Source organism: Lolium rigidum, chromosome 1 (assembly GCF_022539505.1).
Source record: "Lolium rigidum isolate FL_2022 chromosome 1, APGP_CSIRO_Lrig_0.1, whole genome shotgun sequence".
Taxonomy (NCBI): domain Eukaryota; kingdom Viridiplantae; phylum Streptophyta; class Magnoliopsida; order Poales; family Poaceae; genus Lolium; species Lolium rigidum.
The window spans coordinates 797,258-814,644 of NC_061508.1; the positions used below are offsets into that span (position 1 = coordinate 797,258).

A 17,387-nucleotide genomic window follows, 5' to 3' on the forward strand; every position below is an offset into this window, starting at 1 on the left:
TTGTGAAGTTGTCCAGAATATTGTGGACACAAAAAGATTCTAGATTGGAGAGGCATACTTACATCGTAAGGGAATTATTAAAAAGTGCATACCATATCCTCGAAAACAGATGCAGATATGGAGCGAAAATTATGCACACCCCTAACAACAAACTCCATTAAATAGTACCACATCGCTAATATGACAACATGGATCGCTCGTTAGACGCATACTTTTTTTTCTTGATGATGTAGGAACGGCATCCTTCGCTGGTTTTTCTGGTATGCTCTCCGAATTTCTTGGCACGGGGTGGCTCGATTGCGCCGGTTTCCCTTGGTATTCTACCATCGAATCCTTCGATTACGCTGGTTTTCCTTGTGCGGGATCTCTACAGCGAGGGAGAACAATTATTTAGTGATTTTAGCGAGGCACAATTGGTCGAGTGTGACAGACGAATGATGGAAACGAATGGATGAAAGCAACATAACTCTTTTACTCTTATTATTAGGTACAAGAAATTACCCGTGTGTTGCAGCGAAAGATAAATTGTGAAAATATTTTTTTGACAGTAATACCGTTATTTTATTCCCAGTGCAACGTACGGGCATTTTTAGTAGTTGGCCCCAAAAAATGAAAACTTTCGTGGCTGACCATGGGCCCCAATAACTCCAGACTTCACAGGGCGACCATCGTCGGCGGTGACGTCACGCGCCCGGATGTTCGCCGCGGGCTGGAAATCAATCCGTGCCGGAACGCTAAGTTTTCACACGAAACGAGCTCTCTCGCACCATCGGCCACGAAAGCATCGTGTACCTACCGCCCACACCCACACGTCAACGGGCCTTCTAGAACCTACTCGATCCATACGGATACGCCCAAAGCATCCACGGACGAGGTGGGCCCACGCGTCAAAATCTAGGATTCCTCGTCGTGCCAGCGCGTTGTATATAGACAGGTCGTGTACCCCAAGAATTAGAAAACCAACCAACCACGGCCACGCATCAGCAAGAGACACACGCACGAACCGCCCTCGACAGTCACGATACTCTCAAGGCTTCCCCTCCGTTTGCTCTCTTCTTTCCCCATGGCGGCCACCGCAGCGACGGCGCCGGCCAAGATGCGGGCCCTGCAGTACGAAGCCTACGGCGAAGGCGCCGCCGGACTCAAGGTAAGAGGAACGCATCCCGCAGCGCACTAGTTTTGTACGGCCCCTGAGCTTGTGAGATTGCTTTCTACTTTGGTCGGCGAGATTGGCATGTTCAGTGCTGAGGATGGTATGGCTGGTTAGCTGGTGGATAAAATCGGCTAGTTCACCGCCTAATTGGTTGGATCCTAACTACTGTAATATCAAACTATTCCTTCTCTAGAGGCCTAGACACGCCGCCGCTCGGTGGAGATCGCTCTTGGTTCACATGAACCTTTTCTTCAGTTTCGGAGCTCTTGCAGGCTTACTCAAGTGAAGTTTCAGTGTTAGTGCTCGTTTGCTATATAATTGATTGGTGGTGGGTACTAGTCTAATAGAGTATGTAAGACTGGTTTGGTAGGTGTTTCAGTGAAATTAATTAAATTGTTCCCTAAAACAAGTTGAATAGTTGTCACATACGCTTGGAAAAGGCACTGGAGATTGTTTTTGCGTTCTGGCTTCCCTAGCCACAACTCCTGAATCCTAATAATATTCAGATGACCAAGCCAATTGTGTGAGTTTTGACATCTGAGTCACTTGGAGATTAGTTGAAGTAGTTGGCACATCATGCCTGGTGTTAGTCTTTTAGATGCTTGGAAAAGCATACTGGAGATACATTTTGTGTCCTGACTCCCGAGTCAGCGCTCCTAATCCTAATAATAGTTAGATGATGAAGTCAGCTGTGCGAGTGCTGACTTATCAGTCAATTGCTTGACGCCATGAGACTAATTTAGGGTATCCTTTTGCCCCACAGCCAATAGACTAATTTAAGGGGGTGGCAAGTGAGTTTATTTTATGAAAAAAAATATGTAAACATCAAGGTGTCTTCTTCTTTTAAGAAATTAAAACTGCAACTATTAAAACCTTGTAAACATGTAATTTTGAAATCTCTGTAATTGCAGCATGTGGAGGTTCCCGTCCCGTCAGCAAAAAAGAACGAGGTACTGTTGAAACTACAAGCAGCAACCGTCAATCCAGTTGACTGGAAGATACAGAAAGGGGATCTGCGGCCTCTGCTGCCTCGTAAATTGCCTTTTATCCCAGGTAACTGTCTTCATACATAGTGTCACTGTGTCAATGTTAACTCCATACTTCTGTTTGCTGGTTTCCTAGATAGAGAGCAAAATAGTAACAGTAGAACGTTGCTGATCGTGTCGTCTGTATTCAGTTTTAGCTGTCAGTTCTTCTATTTCATGCTGTGACTGTCATGTGGTGTTATGAGCAGATAGTGGATATGTTATTTGGACGTTTGGCTCGTGCTCGTCACTATTTGAACAAATTTCTCCTATGTTCCAACTGGCAATACTGATGCTCTAAGTTTGGAGCACATACTTTTGTTTGTCGTTGTAAGATGGGCATATATTTTCTGTATCGAGATAAGTTTAGAGCATATAATTTGGTTTTTCATTATACGGCTGTTCCCAACCATGACATCCAACATAGAATAATATAATGGCCATAAACACTAGCTTTCCTTCTACATATTTACTTGTTTGCAACCATCCACGGTGTCTCTTACCTGATATCCAGAGTTTGTACTTGTTACTAGATTCATCAAACAACTTCTAATAGCTTCATCTCTACTCCTTTTCCTGCAGTGACCGACGTTGCAGGAGAAGTTGTTGCTGTTGGTCCTGGAGTGGAAGATCTCGCAGCAGGAGATCAAGTTGTTGCCATGTTGAACTCTCTTGTACGTGAACTTCATTCCTGGCAACATCTTTCTATGTTTGTCATCTTCACACAAGAAGATGGTGTCATACTTCTTTTTGAATATACTCATTGATGCGAACATTACTTTTGCTGTTATAGAATGGAGGTGGACTAGCTGAGTATGCTGTAGCACCTGCAAACCTGACTGTTAAAAGGCCATCTGCGGTTTCTGCAGCTGAGGGTGCTGGTCTCCCCATTGCTGCTGGCACCGCGCTCCAGTCACTGAGGTCCATTGGTGCCAAGTTTGACGGAACCGGGAAGCCTTTAAACGTGTTGATCACAGCAGCCTCTGGTGGCGTCGGCCTGTATGCTGTGCAGCTTGCAAAACTGGCAAACCTCCACGTCACTGCTACCTGTGGTGCCCGTAACATTGATCTCGTGAAGAGCTTGGGTGCAGACGAGGTGATGGACTACAGGACCCCAGAGGGGGCTAGCTTGCAGAGCCCATCTGGCAAGAAGTATGATGGCGTTGTTCACTGCACCGTCGGTGTCAGTTGGTCGACGTTCAAGCCATTGCTTAGCAGCAGCGGGAGAGTGATCGACATAACCCCCAACTTCTCTGCCATCCTCGCTGGTGGCCTGCACAAGGTAACATTCGCAAAGAAGCGCCTCGTGCCTCTGCTTCTATGGCCCAACAAGGCGGACCTAGAGTTCTTGGTCGGGTTGCTGGAGAAGGGCAAGCTGAAGACTGTGATCGACTCGAGGTTCCCGCTGAGCGACGCGGGCAAGGCATGGCAAAGCAGCATTGATGGCCACGCCACTGGAAAGATCATCATTGAGATGGAGAGCTAACCATCGTTTGTGCTGCTTTCACCAACAGACTTCCATAGACACGGTGGAGAGATATACTTAGATGTAAACATACAGACTAGTCATTTGTGCGTTTGTTTTATTCTGATGGTGTTCGTTTTTCTTCAGCTTGTGTTCAAGAATGTTCAGAGTGTGAGTTGCAAAAAATATATCGATTAGATGTAAATCAGTAAAATGGTACAGTTGTGCTGTCAACAATATAGTTTGCTCATGCTTTGTGGATTATGCAAGTCTAAATAATATCTGCCAGAATACAAATCCTTATAATTGGTTTCTCTATCCGGACAGTAGGCGAGAACCACACGGAATTTGCCTCTCTTGCAGTATGGTGTATAAAGAAGTTGCCTCTCGTATAAAGAAGTTGCCTCTCTTGCAGTAGGTTGAACAAAATTAGGACGTTTAATGCAATGCTGATGTGGCATGCGCATTGGTCCCACAAAAATGCTGATGTGGCAGCTAATTAATGAGGAGAGAGAAGATTAGAGTAACATACTACCTCCGTACCGGTTTGCAGGGCAATTACGCATTTCGAGAAAAAAGTTTGACTACAAATTTGATCAACAAAATATGAGATATATGCTACAAAAATTATATCATTGGATTCATATTCAAAAGAAGTTTCCAATGGTATAATTTTTGTAATATATATCTTATATTATATTGACCAAATTTTTAGTCAAAAATTTTCTCGAAAAGCGTAATTGCCCTATAATCCGGTATGGAGGGAGTAGGTAGATACTGTATCATAGCGCATGTCACGAGAAAAGTTAATGCCAAATAAATCTTATGCACAAATTTGCATTTAGATTCTAAAAATCAATAAATATAGCATGATTATTATATTACTTCATGATACTAACCACTATAGAGATAGTATCATACACAAGTATCATATGCATGATAGTACTACATGAGACTTACCACTATGACTAACCTAACGATGAATCGATACAGCACAACTCCAAAGCACGAGACAATGGTCGGTGATACCATCGATAGGTTCTCAGACTAATTTCAGCAACTCAAAACTATTGTTCCACAACAGTCAACAAAAATTGTACCTATCTGCACAGCAAATCAACCAGAGCACTAAAGTATAGTAGATACGTGATCCTAAGGCTGACCATAGTGCTAGTATTATAGCTAGTATCGTGCATGTTGGTGCCACAAAAATGATGATGTGGCAGCTAATTAAGGAGGAGAGAGGAGATTCGAGTAACATAGGTGGATACTGTATCATAGCACATATCACAAGAAAATTTAATGCCAAACAAATTTTGTACACAAATTTGCATTGAGATTCTAAAAAAACAATAAATATAGCATGTCTATGATACTACTCTATGATACTACCCACTATAGAGATAATATCATACACAAATATCATATACATGACCACGTGTACTTGATTTTTTCTGGCGAAAAATTCCTAGGACAAGCCCTGAGGCTTTCCGCCGGACCAATCGCCATCAACGAAGTTGAATCAAAGGTGGACTTGTAAGGCGAAGTTCGATGCAAGGCAAGATAGGGTAGGGGAACAGGGCAGCTCGACACGATTCCCGAAATTTGAATACCCCTCTCTCATAGTTTATTAGGCGTGCGCGTACCCCTAGATCGCAAATTTGATCAAGTTAGCATTAGTTATGTTATAAAAATTATATCACTAGAAAGTTTATATATTCTATTTTCTAATGATTTCATTTTTGATTATATAATTTAAATTATATAGGTTAAATTGGTGATCTAGGGATACGGGGAAGACTAGTAAACTGAGACGAAGGGAATAAGCAGTAAAAAGGAAAAAAAGAAATGATAATGTCGTTATTTTGAACTTATATGTCATTTCGGCAGGAACCGCAGGATCGTGATCGGACGCGTAAGGGCATCTCCAACGCGACGACCCATCTCGTGCCCGCGCGTTTGGATGGCTCGAATAGGACAACAACCCGGCCCAGCGCGCGAACCCATCCCAAAAACGGATGGCCGCGGCGTCCGGGGCGACCCAAAGCCGGCTCAAATATGGGCCGCGTTTGCGTGGCCGCGGATGACAAGGGATTAACTTGTCAATGCCTATGGATTGTAGGCTAGGGTTTAGTTAGAAGTAGAGGGCAAGTAGATCTCGAAGGTTTCAGCCGAAAAGTACTCGACGATTACGAAAACTAGGGTTTGCAGACAATGATTTGATGATCTCCTCGTCCCTCGACTCCCCCTTTATATAAGAGGTGGAGCCGAGGGTTTCGTTTTGTACAAGTTACAGAGTCCGGGACGGTTTCTAACTCATCCCGCCAGATTCACAAACAACGCTTCCTATTACAATTCTACTTTCCTTAATATATCTTGGGCTCTCGAACCTTCTTATTCTTCGGGTAGTGGGCCTTCATTAAACCCCGGGTACCATCTTTGGCAGGCCCATTTGGGATGCCTATGTCGATAGCCCCGAGATTTTGCTTGAATCGTAGAATCGGGGAAAATCTCCATTGTTTATTTTTATTCGACAATTTAACCTTTTCTATATTTCTTTATATAAATTTCTATATTGTACGAGGGATATTGGTAGTTGGGGCTAGTTCATCCGACGGATCGGGTACTAGTTAACTGCTCTAGTGGCAATCCGCAAAAACCTACTTCAAGATCACGTCCCTGGACATGATCTCGGGATACTGGTGTAAACTTCGACAGGTGCCGCTTAAGGTCTTACCATTCTGTCAAGTCCCAGTCAAATTTATCGAATACCTAACGCGTCCGTTAGGATTTTTCTTCGTATCTCGTTGATACGGATAAAAGTAGCGAGAGCGCAGTCTTCGGCGATGCCACGCCCGGCGAGAATGGATCTGGGGTCTTACCTTCGCAAATTTGCGGCATTCGAGAAATTGATCGCGACTTTGGCGTTCGAGAATATATTGTCGAGTGCTTTTCCGGCTGTTGGAATGGCACATTTTATCGAGTCAAATATGACATATTAATCTCCCGATGGGAGTATATGCGAAGTTAATTATAACTCGAAATATACTCTCTTGCTTTTCTATCTTTCTTTCTTTTTCCTTTTTAAATTTCATCGGGCACGCGAACGGCGTTCCCGATGGGAGTAGCCCCGAGGCTATAGCCAAGAACTTGTGCTTGGTTGTAGGCTCAACATTTTAGTCCACCTTGTCGCTATATTGCCATTACTTCCCGATATTCTCTCTTTTCTTTCTTCTTCTTTTTATATCTCGGGTGCGCGAACAGCGCTCCCGATGGGAGTAGCCCCCGAGGCTACAGCCAAGAACTTGTGCTTGGTTGTAGGCTCCCACAATTTCTATATTTGCCATAGTCGAAATTTTACTTTTATCGAAGTAGCCCCCGAGCATTTGGGCAAAAACTTGTTTTTGACCAAAGGCTCCCGAAGTATTCAAATAACTTCTCCTGTCGCCATTCTCCTTTTATTTTTCTTGTCGACATATTTTCCTTTGTCAAATTCTCTTCAGCTCTATTAATAGTCGAAACTTGTCTGCCTTGTGGGTCCATTGTTCCCACCACGTTGACACGTCGTGCAAGTGGGGGACACACGTCCTCCGCTTTTCCTGGCGCACGTTCGCAACGCTCTGTTCCATTCCATCTCCATAAAAATACCTTTTTACCCTCTTATCTACTGGATCTCTTTTCACCACACGATTTCTTCATCCGACGGTTCATTACTTCTCCCGAAGCCTATATAAACCTTTCTTCAACCTCCGTCCAGTCCTTCGCTTGCGCCGCACATCTGCTCCCCTCTGCGAAAACTCCCCTGCGCCCATCTCTTTCTGATCTTCTGCGCACACGAACATTGCTACTTCAGTGCCGTTGATGCCACCACGCACGCGCCTCACTCGCCATAGCACTCCAGAATCCACGATGGCTGCTGAAGATCTTGAGTGGGAGAGATCTAAAATTTCCAACCAGGATGTCAACTCGATGAAAAGGCTTGGCCTCATGAAGAAGGAAGACGCCATCCGCTTTCCCGGCGAAGAAAGCTACCCCAACCCTCCAATGGAGTACCGGGTTAGTTTCGTTGATCATCTCATCCGCGGCCTTTCTACCCCAATCCACGATTTCCTCCGCGGTCTTCTCTTTGTCTATGGGATTCAGCTGCACCGACTGACCCCCAATTCCATCCTTCACATTTCTATTTTTATCACGCTTTGCGAATGCTTCCTTGGAGTTGCTCCTAATTGGGCTCTTTGGAAGCGCATTTTCTCGCCTTCGCCGCAATGGCGCTCACAACGCCACCTACAACATAGGTGGTGTAGTTATCTCGTGTCCGAACCGATGTCGATTATTTCGACGTCAAATTTCCTGATTCTGTCCAAGGATGGCGCAAAAGGTGGCTCTATATACACGAAGAAAGTGCCAATTCCGTGGAACACAACATAGTTCCTTTCGACGGAAACGCAAAAATTCAACGCCGCTACTCCTGGGACGCTGAAGCTTCCGAAGAAGAGAAGAAGGCGACGAAGCTCTTATGTCTCGTATTCATCGGCTCCAAAATACTCGAGGCAAAGAGTTATCCGGTGTCCAAATCACTGCCTATTTTCTTAGGATTAGAGTGCAGCCTCTTCGAGGCTCGCAAAAATCCCCTTTGGACGTATTCCGGTGCCAATGACGCCAATAGGCTCTCCGAGTCATCTTTACGTGAAGGACTTGGAGAAGCTTATTCGAAGAATCACCTCGGCTGAGCAAGAGGGATCCTATTCCTTCCTCTTGTCGCGTGGAGCCATACAGACTCCACCAATCCACTCCCCGAGGTATTTTGTCTTCTCGAATTTTTATTTTGTTCTGAATTTTCTCTCGCATCTCATTGTATTGATATTTCTCTATTTTTCCTTTTGCCGCTATTTTCCTGCAGAATCATCCTACTATGGCTTCCCTTCCTCCTCTTCCTGAGGATGGGGAAGTCGAAGAAATGGGCATTGTCACTGACGACAATCAAGAAGCTCCATCCTTTGTGAATGATCCCGTGGATTCTCGAAAATCTGCGGGATCTTCCGAAGACACTACGTCGGTCCAATGTCCTCCTCCCGCCGTTTCTCCGCAGAAGAAAAGGAAGAGGAGTAATGCCGAAGATTTCGGCACATCCAAAGCCGAAGAAGTTGTTTCTTCTCATCCGAAGGCAGCTTATGATCCTTATATTGAATCCCTTGTCAGCTCGTAAGTTTTCCATTATTTCCCCTTATTTCTGTAGTCGAAGTTTTTCCTTGTCTTGCTTTTTATGCTATTTGATCCTCACTCGCAGTGATGACGAGGAAGAAGTACCAACTCGTGACGTAGCTCCTCGGACGAGCACGTCGCATACTTTAGTTATTTCGGAGAAGCCTGTTGAAGGAGAAGAATCGTCGCCTCCTCAACAAAATGTTGATACATCTACTCCTCCTTCAAGCCCCCTTGTCCCTTCACCCTAAAGGGCAAGGGTTGAAATGATCATTGAGCCTCCCCCTCAATTGAGCAGCTCTTCGTCGCAGCTCTTGAATGATGTAAGTTTGTCGACATCTATATTTTCCTCTATTTTGCTTTTTATGCCCTTACTTTTTTTTTAATGCCGATGTTTTCTCCTTCGTTCTTCTTCTTTGACAGCCTATGATCAAAGATCTTATCCGCATCGGGTCCCAATTTATTGGGTACCGCGAGTATGCCAGCAGAGCCGAAGGTAATAACCTTTATATTTACCGTTCTTCCTGAATTTTTCTCCTTTTTGTTTGTCGCGATTTTTTGATCTTTCTTTCCCCTTTTTTATCTTGATAGAGAAACTTGCAGAGGCCAACAAGCGTGCCGACGCACTTGCTCACAAACTAGAGCACAGTGTGGCGGCTCGCGAGAAAGCCGAACTTGCCGCTAGCGAAGCTAAAGCCGAGGCCGATGATGCCAAAGCAAAGGCTGCTAGTGTCGAGGAACTGCAGAAAAGGCTCAAAGATGCTTGAATCGCTTTAGACGAGCGAAAGCTGCACAAGCTGCACGTGAGCAAGGGATCATCAAGCGTACGAAGTCGCAAAGTCGACGTACTCCGAGTAACATCATCAATCCCTTCTATTTTATTGTACTTCTGTTTCTTGGTTTTTGACTAATATTTTGTCTCGTGTGGCAGCCCAAACGGACCGGGATTTTGATGCTGGATAATCCCGTCAATGACCCTCTCCTCGACGCACTTTCTCTTCTGGAGTTTCATGGGCGCGAAATTCGTGAAGGCGTGGCCAATGCCAGTGCAGGTTTGTCGGCGTTGTTCCCCTACTTCTTCCCGAAGAAAGAGGAACCTTCGACCTTCCTTGCCCTTGCCAAGCTTTTCAATTCATCGGAAGACCTTGGACTGAAGATGCGTCAAGAAAAATATGAAGGTTCGTCGTCGAAAATACTCGTTGCCCTAGTTGCCGACAGCCAACGGACGCTTGATTGGATGAAGGTTGGCGACACCGATCAGATAGAGCGATCGAGATGGAGGTCGCTGATTAAGGCAGCCAAGCCCAACACGAAGAAGATCTTGGCGTATCTCGGGATCAAGCCAGCTTCGACTCCTAGCTCTTCGAGGCCGGAGGTCTAGTTGCATGCCTCCTTTTTTTTTCTTTTTCTGTTTCTTTTGCTCTTGTCGCCATTTTAGCCTTGGCGACAATTACTCTCTTAGTCCCCCGGAAAACTTTCTTTTGTAATGTCTGTGTAAATTTTCTAGAAAGTAATGAAATTCCTCTTCGTACTTTTCATTGATCCTGGGCCTTTCTTTTCCAGTTAATATTTGATAATTACTCGACCACTCCTTGCTCTGTCGCTGCTTCACCTGCATCTTCCTTCTCGAAGAAAGTACTAGTCGACCATAATCTCCTCGAAAGTTCGTCAAGCAAACATTTGTCGGAAGATTTGCAAGAACTTCGACAACAACTTCAATCTATGAAGAAACAAACTTTGGCCATGATGGAACAATCTCGGAAAGCATATGAACGAGAACAACTTGCTCTTCAACAAGCCCAAGAAGCTATGGCTGCTAAGGATGCTGCTGTATTGGAAGCAAAAGGAGCCACGACCCGAGAAAATAGTATGCTTGAGCTAATGCTGGAAGCTAGCACAGATATGTTAGGTACGTTTTTGCGATCTTAAGATGCCTTCTCTTTATTTTGCTGTGCCTTTCTTCCAATTTCTTGCCCTGTCGCTTTAACAGGCTCAGTTCTTGATTCTGCTGCCGAAGATCAGAGAGTAAATGAGAGAACAAATCTTCTTGTCAATCTTTCCCTTAATCATGGCTGTTTGTTCTGGGCCACTCCTGAACGAACCCAACAGATTGTTAGGTTCCAAGATCGTGCTTGCCAAGTGCGCGACTTTCTCAATTTTTGCACGGCGACATTAACCCTTGTCTATAGGAATTTATTTCCTCGAAACGAGGTTCCAAAAACTCTGCCTGAATTATTAGAGGTATTCAGAGATGCTCCCCGCATTCATAACTTTGTGCGGGCTCAACTCTCTGCTGGAGCGAGATTCGCCATGATTATGATAAACATCTGTTATCCAAAGTTAGACTTGACGAAGATTGTTGCTGGTTGCCTGGCCAAGAAAACTCGTCGGAAAAATGATATTGACTCAATCGATGCTATGGTAGCTCCCGTGGCCGAATCGATGATAGATGAACTTCTTCGGATGGACTCAGAGTTCTTTATCAAGGGTTCTTATGCTGAACATAAAACAACCAGAGGCCTGTCCGTAGATAGTATCTTGGGGTTTAACTGATTTGTATTATATTGGACCTTGTATCTTATTCCTCTTTTTTACTTTCGAAGGAATTTATTGTATATTGCCGAAGCCCTCTATATTGTTGAAGCCCCCGAGCCTAACTGGGCGAAGGTTGTACTATTTTTTCCTCCTTGAAATCTATCTTTCCTGTTGTAATAAGACATCCTTGTTTTTCCCTTGGATGGATTGCCAATCTTCGAGTATCTTTGATGTCGAAATTCTATATTTGTATTGCGAGGTTCTTAGACCAAAGCACTTAAGATTTTTGATGTGTACACTATATTTATGATTGCTGGCTTCTGTTTTTTATACTTGGCGAGGTATTAACGTACCAAGGCGAAATATTTCAGTGAATCTATATTGTATGTATTTTGAAACTTAGGCGTTGATCCTCCGAGCGTGTCGAAAAATGAGAAGTATATCGCCACTATCTTTATTATATTGCAGCACCACGAGCCCGCCTCATTAAAAACCTTTTCCGGCCCCACTCGGTGCCCCGAAAAAGGAAAAGAGTGCGTCTGAAAACTCGTGGGCGTTTCAGTACATTGAAGTTTTACAAGGACTATATTTTAGCTCTAGGCGTAGAACCGCCTGAGTTGCGCCACGTTCTAGGGGTTTTGCTCCTCCACCCCTGTCTTCTTGTCCTTTATCATGTATGCTCCTCCTCCGATTACTTCCGTGACAATATAGGGACCAAGCCATGGTGACTCGAGTTTTTCATGACTTTTTTGCGTGAGTCGAAGAACTAAGTCTCCCACTTGGAAGGATCTTGGCCGCAAACGTCGGCTGTGGTAATTCTTCAAGTCCTGTTGATATTTGGTGACCCTTGATAATACTTCGTCTCGAGCTTCGTCGAGTGCGTCTACATCGTCTTCCAATGCTGTCCTTGAAGCTTCTTCATCATACGGCTGTGACTCTAGGGGAGTCGTGTTCTATTTCTATTGGTAGTACTGCCTCCGCGCCATGGAGCAGAAAGAACGGGGTTTCTTGTGTCACTGTATTTGGTGTTGTTCGGATGCTCCACAACACACTTGGTAGTTCTTCAGGCCAGGTATGTCGAGCTTTTTCTAGTGGTCCCAACAGGCGTTTCTTGATGCCATTGCAGATAATGCCATTGGCTTTCTCGACCTGCCCGTTGGTTTGAGGATGTGCAACTGACGCAAAGTGCAGCTTGATACCCACTTCTTTGCAGTAATCTTTGAATTCGTTGGATGTAAAGTTACTGCCATTGTCCGTGACGATGCTATGAGGCACTCCAAATCTGAAGACGAGGCCTTTTATGAATTTTACTGCGGATGCTCCATCTGGCGAATTTATCGGCTTCGCTTCTATCCACTTTGTAAATTTGTCGACAACTACTAGCATGTATTCCTTTCCTCCTGGCCATGATTTGTGTAACTTGCCCACCATATCGAGTCCCCATTGTGCAAAGGGCCACGACAAAGGTATTGGTGCTAGTTACTCGCTGCTGGAGAGTGAGGTTTTGTGGCGAACCTTTGACACGCATCGCAAGTCCTTACTATTTCTTTGGCGTCCTCGATTGCTGTCAACCAGTAGAATCCTGCCCGGAAAACCTTGGCTGCGATGGCTCGACTACTCGCGTGGTGGCCGCATATTCCTTCGTGCACATCCTTCAGAATTACTCTTCCTTCTTCGGGTGTTACACACCTTTGCAGAACACCTGAAATACTTCGCTTGTACAGTTCTCCTTTGATCACCGTGAAAGCTTTAGACCGTCGAATTACTCGCCTTGCTTCAACTGGATCGTCGGGTATTTCTTTCCTGAGGATGTATCATACATATGCTTGCATCCAAGGAATCTGTACCATCATCACAAGCTCTTGTTCATCTTCATCCTTCGTGGTTTCTGCGAGGGGTGTCGAAGTTTTTTCTTTTTTCTGCACCTTTTTTGTCTTTGTAGATCTCTCCGATATTTCTTCCCAAAACACTCCTGGCGGGACTGGGAGGCACTGCGACCCGATGTTTGCGAGGACGTCGCCTTCATCGTTGCTCAATCTACTGATGTGGTTTACCTCGCACCCATCAAATAGCTTCTCGAGTTCATTGTACACCTCCTTGTATGCTACCATGCTATCGTTGACTGCATCACATTGGTTCATAACTTGCTGGGCCACCAATTATGAGTCGCCAAAGATTTTTAGTCGAGTTGCACCGCATGCTTTCGCCATCTTCATCCCGTGTATGAGGGCTTCGTATTCTGCTTCATTGTTAGATGCGTTAGGGAACGTCATCCGAAAGATATACTTCAATTTGTCGCCTTCAGGTGATATAAGTATTACTCCTGCGCCAGCTCCTTCTACTCTCTTGGACCCGTCAAAATTCATGGTCCAAGTTCTCGACAAGTCTGGGGGTCCTGTGTTTTGCAGCTCCATCCACTCTGCGATGAAGTCCGGCAAAACTTGCGACTTGATTGCTTTTCTTTTTTCATACGTGATGTCCCGAGGGGAAAGTTCTATTCCCCAAAGGGAGACACGACCCGTAGCTTCTGGGTTGTTCAGTATATTTGACAAAGGAGCCTCATTGACCACTATGATCGGGTGTGCCGAAAAATAGTGGCGCAATTTTCGTGCTGTTGTGAACACTCCGTATGCTAGCTTCTGGTACTGAGGATACCTTTGTTTTGACGGCGATAAAACTTCGCTGACGAAGTAAACTGGCCTCTGTACTCCGTGGAGTTTTCCTTCTTCTTCTCTTTCGACCACCAGCGCCGTGCTCACCACTTGGGGCGTGGCTGCGATATATAACAGGAGAGGTTCCTTTTCCTTCGGTGCCACCAAGATTGGTGGTGTCGAGATTTTGCGCTTCAAATCTTCGAAAGCTCGTCGGCTTCATCGTTCCACTGGAATTTGTCTCCTTGTTTTATCAAAGCGTAGAATGGTAACGCTTTTTCTCCTAGCCTGGCAACGAATCTGCTCAAAGCTGCGACTCGCCCAGTTAACTGTTGTATCTCTTTCAACTTTGTTGGCTTTCTCATTGTTACAATAGCTTGTATTTTATCGGGATTTGCTTCAATCCCTCTTGCTGAGACTAGAAACCCCAAGAGTTCTCCTGCTGGGACACCAAAGGAACATTTCGTCGGGTTCAACTTCAGGCAGAATTTGTTGAGGTTGTCGAACGTTTCCTTGAGGTCCTCTATCAGTGTTGATCCTTCTTTTGATGTTATGACGACGTCGTCGATGTATACTTGCACGTTTTTCCCAATCTGTGTCGCCAAACACTTCTGCATCATCCTCTGATATGTTGCTCCCGCGTTTTTCAGACCAAAGGGCATTGTTCTGTAACAAAACACGCCATAAGGTGTAATGAACGCAGTCTTTACTTCATCTTCTTCTTTTATCCTGATCTGGTTGTAACCAGAATACGCGTCCAGGAAGGAAAGACGTTCACATCCAGCCGTGGAGTCGATAATTTGATCGATCCTCGGGAGGGGGAAGTGATCCTTTGGACAATGTTTGTTGAGACACGTAAAGTCGATGCACATGCGAAGGACCTTAGTGTTTTTCTTTGGCACCATCACGGGATTTGCTACCCATGTGGCTTCTGTGAATATCTCCTTGATAAAACCAGCTTCTTGTAGTCGATTGATTTCTGACAGCATAGCTTTGCGGTTTGGTTCTGAGAAACGCCGCAAAGGTTGTTTGATTGGTCTCGCTGATGGATCCAAATTTAGGTGGTGCTCGGCAAGTTCCCTGGGTACTCCTGGCATGTCGGCTGGACACCATGCGAAGATTTTCCAGTTCTCACGGAGGAACTCGACGAGCGCGCTTTCCTATGCGATATCCATGTTGTTTGCAATGGATGTCGTCTTTTTCGGGTCCAGTCGGGTGAATATGCACCTCCTTAGAATTTTTCTCTCGTATTGAAAGTTGATTCTTTATTTGGCCTTCCAACGTCCGGCGATACGTCGTAATCAGTCATACTTTTTGACGTCAAATACTCAGCTTGCATCCCGAAAGTTTCTGATAATCGATGGAAATCCTTGTCGCACTTATCAGCTAAGGCGAAGCTCCCCTTGACTGTGATTGGTCCCTTGGGTCCGGGCAATCTCCACAACAGGTATGTATAGTGTGGTACTGCCATAAATCTAGCATATGCTGGTCGTCCCAACAAGGCGTGGTACTGCGATGGAAAATCCACGACTTCAAACTCCAGTTTCTCGATTCTATAATTTTCTCGGGTTCCAAAGCCGAACGTCGAGGTTGATCTTCCCCAATGGGTAACTTGGTTTCTCCGGTGTGATGCTGTGGAACCTTGTGTCTGTTGGCTTCAAGTTTGCTAAGGATATGTTCATCTTCCTCAATGTATCTGCGTACATAAGGTTTAAGCTGCTGCCACCATCTATGAATACTCGAGAAACATCGAAACCCGCAATAACTGCTGGCAGAATAAGTGCTGACTGCCCTGGTCGAGGAACTTGCTGCGGATGATCCGCTATGGTGAAGCCGATGTCTTGCCCTGACCAATTGAGGTACTCAACTGTTGGTGGAGGCATTTTCTCTGCCATGAACACCTGTCTCGAGATTACTTTTTGAGTTCTGTTGGACGGCCTTCCCTTCTGAATCATCGACACCGCCCCGTTTGAGTTAGGATCGACATAAGGTGGTGGTGGAGGTGCTGCCGCTATTCTGAGCTGATGCCGATTGTCGTCTGTAATCGCGGGAGGTGGCGGTAGGTGAACTTCGCTCCTGGGCTCCCGAGGATTTCTCTGTGCTGCTCGAGCGTGAGCGTTTTACGCATCATCTGAACATTGCCTGAAAATTTCGACAGTCTTTCTGCAGGTGCCCTGACTGTCTTTTCCCATTACTGTCGAGGAAAAAGTGCATCTGGCATGGTCCGTTCAACATTTCTTCGGGGGACACGAAAGGTCTTGGAAACCTTGGCCCACTATTTTGCCTGTTGCGGGAGTCGTCCCTATTATCGCTTCGCTGCTCATTGCTTCTCTGATAATCATCTCTGTTACTTCCTCCTGTGTTTGCCCGAAATCCTGCCGAAATTTGCCCTGGGGCGTCATAATTCGGGTACTGCCGAGGAAATCGTCGCCTCGATTGATAATTTCGACCACGGTCCTCCTCTGGCGACCTGTGTCGTTTATTGTGGACAGCGTCTTCTCCGTCTGCCCATCTATTTGCTATCTCCATCAGCGCGGATACTGTTTTTGGATTGGTCCTTCCCAAGTCTTCGACAAAATCTCCACGCCTAATTCCTGCGACAAACGCATCTATTGCTCTTTCGTCAGATATATTTTCTGCCGAGTTTTTTATGATGTTCCACCTTTGGATGTATTTTCTCATTGACTCATCTGGCTTTTGTTGACACGCCCTCAGCTCTTCTAACGACGCAGGTTTTTTGCACGTGGACCTGAAGTTTTTGACGAATACGTCCTCGAAACTTTCCCAGCTGTCGATAGATCCTGGCGGAAGTTTTTTGATCCAAGATCGTGCGGCTCCACTTAAGTGCACCTGAATACTTTGCATGGCTGTTGCTCTAGTTCCTCCGGTTAACTTCACCGTCTCGAGGTAATCAACTAGCCAATCTTCTGGATCTTGCAAACCGTCGAATTTTTTGAAGTGATCGGGTAACTTGAATCCTGAGGGGACTCGAGTTTTTCGGACTCTTCTCGTGAAGCACGGCAGGCCGCACATATCCTCGTCGTTAAGCTCCGGGGACTGCCGATGATCCCTTCTGCTTTGCCTCGCTCTATCGACCCTTGCTTGTGCTCCTGTATCTCTTGCTCCACTTGGTCCTTCAGGAACTGCCGCCGTTGCTTGCCGCAGGTCGTGGACTATTTTGTCTTGCCGCTCCTTCGGGAGGCGTTGCTACAAACGCTGTCCCCATAGCTCCAACCCCTGCTAACGCCATATTGTATAATGTTTCCCTTGGATCTCCTGGGGGTGGCCTAGACGCGAGGATGTAAGCTTGTGTCGCCATATACCCAGCTTCTGGTGTCTTAGGGATAATGTTTCCT

The 17,387-nt window shown here is 45.4% G+C and overlaps 1 protein-coding gene across 1 annotated transcript; it reads left to right on the forward strand.

The window, feature by feature from the left end:
• Positions 1 to 993: 993 nt before the first annotated feature.
• On the forward strand, positions 994 to 3,789 carry LOC124684811 (chloroplast envelope quinone oxidoreductase homolog). The gene is made up of 4 exons (XM_047219061.1): positions 994 to 1,147; positions 2,065 to 2,206; positions 2,761 to 2,852; positions 2,972 to 3,789. The coding sequence occupies exons 1-4, from the start codon at positions 1,064 to 1,066 to the stop codon at positions 3,662 to 3,664; spliced, it is 1,011 nt and encodes a 336-aa protein (XP_047075017.1). The 5' UTR covers positions 994 to 1,063; the 3' UTR covers positions 3,665 to 3,789.
• The last annotated feature ends 13,598 nt before the right edge of the window (positions 3,790 to 17,387 follow it).